Source organism: Scomber scombrus, chromosome 16, assembly GCF_963691925.1.
Source record: "Scomber scombrus chromosome 16, fScoSco1.1, whole genome shotgun sequence".
NCBI classification, from domain to species: domain Eukaryota; kingdom Metazoa; phylum Chordata; class Actinopteri; order Scombriformes; family Scombridae; genus Scomber; species Scomber scombrus.
The window spans coordinates 12,993,639-13,005,639 of record NC_084985.1 but is presented as its reverse complement, the minus strand read 5'-3'; the positions used below and the strand labels follow the sequence as shown (position 1 = coordinate 13,005,639).

At 37.9% G+C, this 12,001-nt stretch overlaps 1 protein-coding gene across 1 annotated transcript in view; it reads left to right on the top strand.

Annotated features, from left to right (window-relative positions):
* LOC133996982 (CUB and sushi domain-containing protein 3-like) overlaps positions 1-12,001 on the top strand; it is a 374,952-nt gene that overhangs the window by 307,614 nt on the left and 55,337 nt on the right. The window contains exons 26-36 of the mRNA XM_062436511.1: positions 1,755-1,881; positions 2,402-2,604; positions 3,078-3,269; positions 3,545-3,683; positions 4,408-4,595; positions 5,550-5,668; positions 6,914-6,989; positions 7,162-7,278; positions 11,048-11,161; positions 11,273-11,368; positions 11,783-11,986. Of these exons, the coding sequence (XP_062292495.1) occupies positions 1,755-1,881; positions 2,402-2,604; positions 3,078-3,269; positions 3,545-3,683; positions 4,408-4,595; positions 5,550-5,668; positions 6,914-6,989; positions 7,162-7,278; positions 11,048-11,161; positions 11,273-11,368; positions 11,783-11,986 (1,575 nt within the window). The remainder of the gene's footprint in view (positions 1-1,754; positions 1,882-2,401; positions 2,605-3,077; positions 3,270-3,544; positions 3,684-4,407; positions 4,596-5,549; positions 5,669-6,913; positions 6,990-7,161; positions 7,279-11,047; positions 11,162-11,272; positions 11,369-11,782; positions 11,987-12,001) is intronic.

Here is a 12,001-nt window from a genome sequence, read left to right as displayed (position 1 = left end):
ATTTACTGCAAAGTCACCTCATATGTATACACATTTTAAGTAGCAGTAAGCATTAATCTACAGGGACCAGCCCACAGTATAATGCAGAGTCACTTGTTTCTGCTCACAGAACAGTTATTCAATAATCTTGAAAGAAAACAGGAGGAGGCCAATTTCCTGTGAAATCATCATGATTTTCGGAGGATATCACACACTGTGATGGCTTTTAAGTCTCAATGATAAGCTTATTTATTTAAGCGAACCCCCCCCCCCCCCCCCCCCCCCCCCCCGCACAATGCATTGCTATGTATTCACACAAGATACCTACTCACCTGTGAAAATATGTGCAGATTGTGAACCTGTATTTATGCCATTCTTACTCTATTAAGGGCCAAGTGACAAACCTGAATTGTTTCATAAACATATTTTAATCGATTTTGTTTTTTGCTACAAACCACTGTATTAAAGCATGGCCATTTTAGGTAAACAATGCAACCTACTGGGAAGGAACTCCCCTTTGAGCATTGATGTATTTCTAAATATTCCATTATAACATCATTACCTTTTTAATTCATTTCTCAAAGCTTCAAACTAATGGGAAAATACAAACCACAGCTCTGAATATTGATGTCAACAAGTCAATAATGGCCATTTACTTGCAGTTCAATTTCAGAGTGCCATAACTCAGGCACACACACATAAACACACATCCATCAGTGTGTTGGTATGTTATACCTGAAAGACTTTGTATATTATTTGGAGCTTATTTGGAAACATTTTCATTCCTTATCAGTAGGTATTTGGTTGGGTGATTACATTCTCTAATAAAACTAAAAAAATGCTACATGATGACACATAAAATCCCTGCTGCAGCTGTGCCACAGATGGAAGCTATAAGCATAACAGCAAACCCAATGTTTTAAGCACCCTTCTTCCTTCATCGCTGCCTCTGAACTTTTGATTTTGGATTCGACTTAATAAGTCTCTCTCCTTCTCACTATCAATAATGAAACACTCATAAAACCACTGACTGATATTCCCTCACTTTATATTTTAGCAGTGACATACTATGACCTCAGCTAACCTCCAGTCTTAATATTATATTTCTTATTATTATTACCCGTAGTGTTTTGTTCTTTACCCCATTTGATTCTCTCCCTTTTCTATCTCTTTTGCTTCTTCTCTTCTGTGTCGCCCCATTCCAACTCTTAATATTGCTCCTGCTCAAGATAATATATTCTGGCGAGGGAGGAAGGGAGGGGAGCCTAAGGGAGGAGGAGCATGGGGAGGGAGGGGAAGCAGAGAGGGGATAGAGATTGGGAAAATATATAACCGAGAGAGACAAAGAGAGAGGAGGGGATTATTTTCTGTTATATAATGTGTGGTGATTTCTTTAGGGAGGAATGCAGAATCAGCACTTTGTCTCCTCTCTTCTGTGAGAAAGAGTGGGATAGACGGAGATAAACACAGGAAGAGAGTTGGCTTATTCCTTAATCCATTTGTCTCTGTAGTGATCGTTTTATCACTTTTCAGTGGCTACTGAAGTGCACTTGGTGAATCTGATTGCCTTGATAAACAGTTGCCTCAGATCGATAGATGGTTGATTTGAACACTTAAATACACATGTAAACATTATTTGGTTGGCTTGAGTTGATTGTATTTTTAATGTTCTGACAATTGTCACAGATAACTACAGGGACATTTTTCTGAGTTTTTATGGGGTACATCAAGTATTAAAAGTATCTAATGTTTCTCATCTTTGCATGTGTGTGTAGCTGAATGCGGTGGTCGTTTTAAAGGTGAGTCTTCAGGGAGGATTCTCTCCCCTGGATACCCATTTCCCTATGACAATAACCTACGGTGCACCTGGACCATTGAGGTGGACTCAGGAAACATTGTTAGGTAATGTGGGCATCAAACTCCAAAACCATTCCAATATTTTAAAGAGCATGATTTATTACAGTGCATATTTTAAAATGTTTGCAGTAATGTGGAAATAAAAAATAGAGTTGAAGTTTAAATAGCTATTTTGAAAGTGTGATGATGTCCAGGTGTAAAAATCTCAAATAGAATTATGATTATACCTGCTGAGTTACAATAATGAATGTATCTGTTTAATTTAATAAGCATATTGTAAGCAGAAAAATGTTTTTATACAAACACTAATTTAAAATTTAAAATGTAATTTAGCATATGATTTGGCAGTTTTATTACTCATATTAAACCACCACTAAAAGGTATCAACATCCTAAAAGTGCCATCAAAATAATTTGTTCTCATAATAGCTTTTTATTGTGGGTCTTTCATTGTTCAACCTTCTAAAAAGGTTGGATGGAAATGTATTTTTAATTTAATAAAGAGATCATGTTTACACTGTTGTCTATATTGTTTCTTTATTTTTTTCTGTCTTTTCGAATTACAGTCTTCAGTTCTTGGCTTTTGACACTGAAGCCAGCCACGACATGCTGAAGGTTTGGGATGGGCCGCCTGAGAATGAAATGTCATTGTCAGAGATCAGTGGTTCTCTGCTACCCGAAGGAATCCACTCTACACTGAACATTGTCACTGTTCAATTTGAGACTGATTTTTACATCAGCAAATCAGGATTCGCTATTCAGTTCTCTAGTAAGTAATACCTACAAATATAAACATTAACACAAGGACAGGAGTTATGATATTCACTTGCTACTGTTGTATTTATGATTTTTGGTATGTAGTTTGCTGAGTTTTACATGTGTCCTTTGTGTGTGTTTATATGCATGAAAGACTAGACCAAATGAAATTCCAAGAGGATAAATAAGAATGTATAATTGCTAATGGATCCACATCTGAATTTCAGCATTTCTAATATATAAGATTGAATAACAATCGGTATGAATAATATAATTTCACTTGTCAGAAATTATCTTAGCAGATACTTCATAATAAAATAGTAAACAGTGACTTGAATTAGTAATATTTTTAGATAGGGTTGTGCTCCGGGTTAATGCATTGGCTTAATAGCAATGGATAACCGTTGTGACACAGATTTTTTACAATTCCCCTCCTCTCTTTCTCCTCCATTTCCCTGCTTTCTCACTGCCCCCTTTTGTGTCCAGGCTCAGTAGCTACAGCCTGCAGGGACCCAGGGGTACCAATGAACGGCAGTCGTAGTGGAGATGGCCGTGAGCCGGGGGATTCGGTGTCCTTTCAGTGTGACCCAGGGTACGAGCTCCAGGGGGACGACAAAATCACCTGTATACAAGTGGATAACAGATACTACTGGCAGCCCAGCCCGCCTGTCTGCCTAGGTGAATAGTCCAGCTTCCTTATATTTATAGGGACATTCAATAGATGTACTGCATACACAACTGGATATGTTTAGGTCTCAGTACCTTACTCATGGACACTCCTGTGTGTGACTTGTAGGAGAGCTGTGTAAAAAGATGTTTAGAGGTCTGATCTTGCTACTATATGCATAAAAAAAACATATAAATCCTATGACTTATAATCACTAAATAAAATGAAGTAAATGATGTAAGACTTTATTAGAATGAATGTATATTTACCTGTGTTCCCACCATAGCTCCTTGTGGAGGAAACCTGACAGGCTCCAATGGATTTATACTGTCTCCTAACTACCCACATCCCTACCCCCATTCCAAGGACTGTGATTGGCTTATTGCTGTCAACTCTGACTTTGTCCTGTCACTGGCCTTCATCAGGTAACCTGCCATTTGTTTTGAAACCTTTATTTATGCAGGGTTTTTCTTTACTGAACTCCTGTTACAGTACAATGAAATGTGTAATGACAATAGACAAAAGACATTGCAACATTTGAAGATATAACTGATATCTCTCCATTTTGGCTTTTTAGAGTTAAAGTTCAGAGATATGCCATTAGTTTTGGAGATCTCAAAGTAATTGGTATTAATTCTCTATTGAAAAGAACAACCTTAAGCTTAAGAACTAACAAAAAATGAGTTGGCGTCCTGGTATCTTTCAGACTGCTTCAGCTGCAGTGGCCATGGAAAGAAAATAATTACTGCATATATGATATGATTAAGAGCTTGTAAATGCTAGTCCTCTTTTTCTTTGTCTCGTAACAAACGCATAAATCAAACATTCAAAAACTGGCTACTATCTTACTGTATGGGGGTATAAAAACCATTTGGGAACACAACACTTTTTTCTAAAAATGTAAATCATAACTTTTATCATTCAGTGCTCTGAAAATGCCCTGAAAATCTTCTAAGCGCTCATCACTCTCAGGGACTTTCTGCACATGCTTTCTATTATTAAAGAAGAAAAACAAAAACAACTCTGTAAAACACCATGGCCCTGGTGGACACTCAGTACTAAAATTTTAAATTGTCTGTGTGCCCCTGTTGCCCTCATTTTCTCCCTTACCCCTTGTTCCTGTCTGCCTTTTTCTTCATCTCTCTCTAGTTTCAACATTGAGCCAAACTATGACTTCCTGTATATCTACGATGGTCCAGATAGCAACAGTCCTCTGATTGGTAGCTTCCAGGACAGCAAACTTCCAGAGCGGATAGAGAGCAGTTCAAATACCATGCATTTAGCATTCCGCAGTGATGGGTCTGTTTCTTACACTGGCTTTCACCTGGAATACAAAGGTAAAATATTCTGCTCAAAGAAAAACACAAAAAACACAGATTTTGCAGAGACTTCTTATCAGATCCAGTACAGTATGACCATTAAATACATTCACAATATAAATCATGATTAGTCATTTTTTCTACATTCACTATTTAATGGTTTAGATCTTGAACTAGATGTCACCTGGAAATAGACTCAACACATATATGTCTTGTTTGATGAAAAGTAGACACAGATACCAACTGGGAGTATTTTTAGCCACTTTGCAAATGTCAGTTGTTGAAACATGATATTAATATACGCTGCTTGGTGTAATTACACCAGGGGCTGTTTTCTGTTTTATCCTTTTTTCAACTTTTCGAAGTTAACATGATAGAAAGTTTCAGATGTCTCCTGTGATGACAGTATGTCTCCAAAATGTGTTTAGAAATATCAAACTTTCACATTTTTACAAAGAAGACTACTATACTATCCCTAAACATTCAATCTACATACACACAACACTAGTGGCATGTGGTTAGTCTTCCACATGATGTCAGCATGCATTATGCTGAAAAATAATGATTGCTCACACCAAATACCCTGTTGAATTGGTGTCTGTTGAAGTAGTATGTCAGAGGGATGAGTTTGATTCATTTGCACAAATGAATCAACACTGACTTCATGTAAACTCAGAAATTAAGTCTTCTTAAGTTGATATAGAATGGCCGGTAATATTTTGGGAGGGGGGCCAAAGCCATAATTTACAAGGTTCATTTAGCATACAAAAGCCAGGGGAAGTTATCGTTCTTGCTTCATCTTTGGCAAAAGAAGCTAAGTCAAACAGACTGTTAAAAAGGCCAACGAAATGCCTGCCTCATTTGATTATGGCTAGGGACTTAGTTATTAATAATTTGCCATATTATTCATGTGTGCCTGTCGCTTTTTCTTTGCCTCATGCCCTCACTCACACAATCTCTCTCTTTTTCTAGCCAAACTGAGGGAATCATGTTTCGACCCAGGTGTGGTTCTGAATGGGACCAGGTTGGGATCCGATTATAAGCTTGGCTCTACTGTCACCTTCTACTGTGACGCTGGATATGTTTTGCAGGTACACAAATTGGATAGCTGGTTATTTTTTTGGATGGGTGGTTGGATAGGTTGGTAGTTTGTTGGTTGGTTGTCAGATGGCTGGTTGTTTGGTCGATTGGTTGGGTTGGTGGTTGATTGGAGGGGTGGTTAGATGGATGGGTGGCTTATTTGTTCATTGGTTGGTTAGTTGAATTGGTGTTTGAAAGGGTAGCTGGTTGGTTTGTTGGTTGGTTGTCTGGATAGATGTTTAGATGGGTGGCTGGTTGGTTGGTTGTTATGTTAATTTTGTTAATGAAAACTATGAATAAAAATGTTCATCAGTGACCATTTTTTCCATGACAGACGAGACAAAGAGATGCCACCGATATCATTAAACACTAACTGTGACTATATCAACATGCAAAATTGTCGATGAGAAAAGACAAGACTAAGGTCTTTTCTCATCGACACAGAGTGACTAAAAAAATAAAAACTTTACCTAAATCTCTCTTTATTTTTGTTGACAAAAAAGAAGACATAACACTTGTGAAGTGTAGCAGAGTAGCATCAGGAAATGGTAGTGTTGGCAGGTCTGACAGTATTCTTTTGAATTGTTTAGCTTAAATAGTTTTAATTCTCTCGTTCAGAACAGACAGGTGTGTTTGTCTTGTACTTTGGGTCCCAGAAAATGAAATGTTTTATTGTCTGTACTCATTGTTTTCTGATAGTTTTAAAGAGAGCATTGGGCCCCAGTTATTGAATAGTGTTCAAAATAAATATGCAAATCAGAGCTCTTCCATTTCTGGATGTATTCCTTGAATTGATATCATCAGACCAGACACTTTCTGCAAAGCTGCATTCTTAATCATCCAACCTGTTTTTCATCGGATAATGATAAGATAGTTTAACAAAAACGAAAACATAAATATAAATAAATATATATATATATATATATATATATATATATATATATATATATTAGTATTGGCGAGAATAGATTGAGTGGAATATCCAATATATTTTGATATAAAAAGACTAAAATGTCAAAAGTTTTTATTGAATGAATCTATATTTAAATAATAATCTTCTTTGACTAAGATTGGAGTAAAATATCCAGACTTTTATTCAACTAAGACTTGACCTAAAAACACAGAGTGACTAAACATGATAAACACTAACAAGGACATGTTGGTTGGTTGGTTGGTTGGTTGGTTGGTTGGTTGGTTGGATGACTCTTTGGTTGGATTGGTGGTTTGTTGGCTACAGTATTTATTTTTTTCTTCAGGGCTATTCTACTCTAACCTGCAGCATGGGAGATGATGGCAGACCTGGATGGAACAGGGCATTGCCTAGTTGTCAAGGTAACACACACTGAAGCACACATGCACTGGAAGAAAGAATCCATGCACACATACAGACAATAAACTTAGTTTATTTTCAGGTCAACAATCTGTCTCTATATCTTATCTCTATATGTCAGACTTCACCTCCTGTCCTTAAGTGTTTGCACACATGTGTATGTTCTGTCTTCAGCTCCCTGTGGAAGTCGCTCTACAGGATCAGAGGGGACTGTTTTATCTCCAAACTTCCCCAGGAATTACACCTCTGGACACACATGTGTCTACTCTATATCTGTACCTAGAGAATTTGGTAAGTTCATTCACATACACAGTATAACAAACACGTTGCATTACCGTTGCATTCAAAAATATTTTATATGACAGAATACCTTTTGATTTAATAAAAATGATATATACCTGCCTGTGTGAATTGAGTTTGCTAGAGTGAAAACTGCAGTAAAAAATAGACATTATTAAGTTAATTTATTCCTTGTTCTTTAAAAGATTTTAAATGCAAGTGCAAGGTGCTCTGAAGTGTAGGTGAAGAGACAACAGTCAAGAATGAAACCTGTGATCACATTTTTTCTTTGACATGTTTTGTTTGACATGCTCTTATTGTTCTTTTACGCAGTGAAACAAAGTGACATTAAAACTTGTCTGATTTATAATGGGGATACCCTGGAGGCCCCTGAAGGACCCCTTTGGTGTTTTTTAAACCATAGTGAGAATCAGTGGAAATATTATACATGATTAAAAGACAGTTGCTGGTCATTGATTTGATTCCAAGTCAGAGTTTCATCTTTGAAGTGACATTTGAAGATGAGGCAGGGGTTTTTGTTTGTGTTTTTTTTTATCTTGCCACATTTGATCGGTGGTTCTTAAGCCAGACATAATTGATGCAGTGTGAATGTATGAATATTGTAGAGGATTCTTCTCGTTTAGTGAGGCTCTAATGGGAACTTGGGGTCATTTTGAGGACATGTGAACCTCTTCTGGTTATGGCAGGTAACAGGAAGGATGCTATCATAAATAGTGAGTAAGAAATCACTGGTCATTGGTATTGCTAGTAACATTGTCTGGAACTGTTCATGTTAGTAACATATACCAATTATTTATATAAAATGTCTCTCACACTCTGCAGAAGACAGAGTTAAATGTACAGTTAAATTGAATTTACCTCTGAGTTTAACATTGTTCTAATTACAAACTGTGTCAATATCAAGTATTGAAGTTTATTTTTGCTTTTGGAAATAGTAGTTTGACAAAACAATCCCAACTTAGAGTCCACTAACTTGCTCTTTCTGGAGCTTTCAACTGTAGCCCGCTTTTCGTCAGAACATTTAATTTGCTCACTTGTCATGGAGATGGTTTGGTTGACATGCACATTTAGTAGCTGTTTATTGTTATTGTGTTGCACTGTTAGGACTTCTCATATGTGCTTGCTAAAAATTAAGCATAACATTTCATTTTTGACATAGTTTGACATGTCCTCACCAGCAGATGTGGTTGAAACCTCCATAAAAAGCTTGTTAGTATGCTTTGAGTTAAGATTTCCTTGTGGTATCAAGTATCAATTATTAAGATGTGCACATTTTCATTAATATGTATAATATGCCATCTTAATATCACATGTTAAATTATAGGTTGACTGAACATTAGCATGACTCATTGGGTCTGACTTGAGCTTTTACAAATAATCAGTAATTGGTGGTTCAATTATGCCCTGTGGTGTTATGAATAAATAGCAGCTATCCCTGAGGCTGTTGATGGTTACTGTCTTATTACATTTTTGTAGTAGCTTTTGGAGTGTCATCTTCATGTAGACATTTTGACTGAGAGGAGCTAACATTTGGTTGGCCTACATATTGTATGAGGCACACATAGAGCTTCCCTGAACCTCCCACACAGAGCAGGAGACAGACATTGTTTTGTTAAACAAAGCTTTAGCTTTGCAGCATGCCCAGATTTTTAAACAACTGTCATTCTCATGAAAAATGTCTGTAATTTGTAACCTTATAGCAAATTGAGGGTTATTCGCTTTAAAAACTGCTTGAAATCCTGCTTGAAATCCTAGTACAGGACTGGTTATTAAGTGGTTGATGATGTTTCCGCAATCATACAAATTGCTTCTTCAGTTATAACACCAGGTGGGGAAAACTCTTGGCATTTATCCCCATGGAGATGCCATACCGCCTGTTGCATGAGGACGTGGTTGAGGACACCCACTCATGCAGCCCATCAGGAGGCATGGCAGCTCCACAGGGAACGATGCCCAGGTTTCTCCATCTGATGCCAAGAGCTGTAGAAGCCTTTCAAATGAATGGTGAAACATTTTCAATCATTTGATAACACGTCCAGTGGATTGATTATAACTTTACTGGACATGTTGCAACCAGAGTGACTGAACAGATCTATAGGGTGTATGTGACTGCAGTACAGAGGGATATCTCTCTCCCCAATAAGTTGTGGGGTTAACTCAGTGTGGGATAACACTGCTGTGATCACTTGTGTGTGCATGAATGTGGCCTTGTTTGTGTATCTTTGTGTGTTCATACGTATATCTCAGTGTGAGAGAAATCCACTTTGAAACCTCAACTGTGCATAAGCTATTCCCTGTGTGTGTTGATGCTTAATGAATGTGTGTGAACGTTGGTGCATGCATGTCATTTGGCTTGAAATCTGGGCTGCGAGGAATGATGGAAACCTTAATCACCCTGATTTCCTTAGAATCTGTATACAGCTGGAGCTTTTACCTATTTTTGCTGACAGGCCGAATTTTGTCATTCTTTATGTCCACACAACAACCTACTCTTATAGACATCCTCATGTACAGCTATGAAAGGATAGTAAGACATAAATAGAGTTTTTATTCATCTACCCTTCAGAATTAAACTCTCTCGATGATTTGTTTGATTGTCAGATTCCCTTTCAATCCAAAGGAACCATTCAGTGCCAATGTGAAAGTCCTCAATGCATCTTGTCATTATTTTAACATGAAAATTAGATTTTACGTAAAAGCAGAGTCAGAGCCAGAGCCATGGTTTAGCAAAATGCGGATCATGTTTTAAAGAACTCCCACAGAGAGAAACAGCCTTGTACAAAGTGACCAGTGACCTTCTTATAGCCGAATATCCTTGGCTGTGTTCAGATTTAATCCTTTACACCTCAGCCTTTGGGGCCTAAGAGAGAGGCGGAGAGGGAGGAGGAGATGGAGAGGTGATACCCGTGTGTGCATGTGTGTGTGTGTATTTTCCAAGTACTGCAGATTTGCAAGTACTAGAGCTACAGATTTACATCTTAAGGTGACTTATGATTGGTTTAAAGTCACAATGATCATCCGAGAGAGAGAGAATTGTGCTGGTTTGAGCAAATACGGGGCCTCAAGCCTCCAGAGGGTCCTCTAATGCTACCTGCCGCTACATCTACACTATAAAATTCATGGTTCAGCAGTAGAATCTCCGGCTATTACATGGGATTGCTGGGTTTAATTCCGGGCTACTGCAGCAGTGTTTTCAACAACTTGTCAAATAACTATAGCATATAATTAATCGCCCAGGTCTCACATTCCCTCCTGTTGGGAAACACAGGATTGATTTTAAGCCAACATAAGACATCCTTCAGGGTCTGTAGGCTAGCTATACTTGTGACATAGGTTTGATAGGTCCCAAAGTGTGCCATTCACTCTACCTGCTTGAAATGCAGTAGAGGAGACAGAAAACTATCTTGCCATATGGTATATTTTGATTAAAGTAAGAGGGGTTCAGCAAACACTAACATTTCCCTCTAGCTGACACTTAATCACCATAGCCAACAGATAGAGGGGTGGGTTAGACTAGCGCACAATGAAGACAAAGTGATGTTTTGACTATTAAATGTCGTGATGTGTAATTTTGTGCCAATAGTTGGCTTCAAGTAGAAGTGGACACTGCAGCTTATTAAAATTGATATGAGGTATTACAGGTTAATTGTATCATTTGAGGGTCAGGTGCAGACAGTGGCATAGAATAATAAATTGCCACCACTCAAGTGAGGTTAACTTCTCTCTTTATCTGTCTTTTCTGTCCTTTTTTTGTCTGCAGTCCTCTTTGGTCAGTTTGTGTTGTTCCAGACCTCTCTAAATGATGTGGTAGAGATCTATGATGGGCCCACTCAACAAAATACACTACTGTCATCTCTCTCTGGGTCCCACTCTGGTAAGGATGGTTAGATGGATGGATACATGAGCAGAGGGATGGATAACCCAAATGAGCTTTAACTTTTTCCCTGAATTTTTACCTCCTCACTCTCTCTCTCTATGTTTCTAGGTGAGTCCCTCCCTCTGAGTTCGGGTAACCAGATCACCATCAAGTTTACTACAGTCGGACCAGAAACTGCTAAGGGCTTCCACTTTGTCTACCAAGGTCAGCCAATTAAATGTAGCCAAAAGGGCAAGGGCAATGAAATAGTAATTTATGGTTAAAGGACTACTTGTATTATTCATAGCAATAGGAGTAGTAGTAGTAGTTGTAGTACAATATTTCAGCAAAATCTGCATATTAGCAATCTTCAAACTAATAAAGCAGATTTACAGTAGCCTTTGGGGTTTAGCTGGTTTACTTTATGGTAAAATGTTTCATACAAATTTCCTCTCAATAGCAGAGACTATAGATGTTTTGTGTAAAACTAGTTACTGCTTAAAAAAAAACTTAAGTGTTAATGGGTTAGTAAGGATATTTTATAGTGATGGATCTTTTATACACAGTACCACAGTTAAACTAATAATCTGCTGACACTGGTATGTTTTAATAATTGTATTGTCTTATTTCATTTACCAGCTGTACCTCGGACCAGCTCCACCCAGTGTAGTTCAGTCCCTGAGCCACGCTTTGGGAGACGTCTTGGCAATGACTTTGCAGTTGGCTCCTTGGTGCAGTTTGAGTGCAACCCTGGTTATGTCCTGCATGGCTCCACTGCCATACGCTGTGAGAGTGTACCGGACAACCTGGCCCAGTGGAATGACACCCTGCCAACTTGTATAGGTATGTATGAGTCCA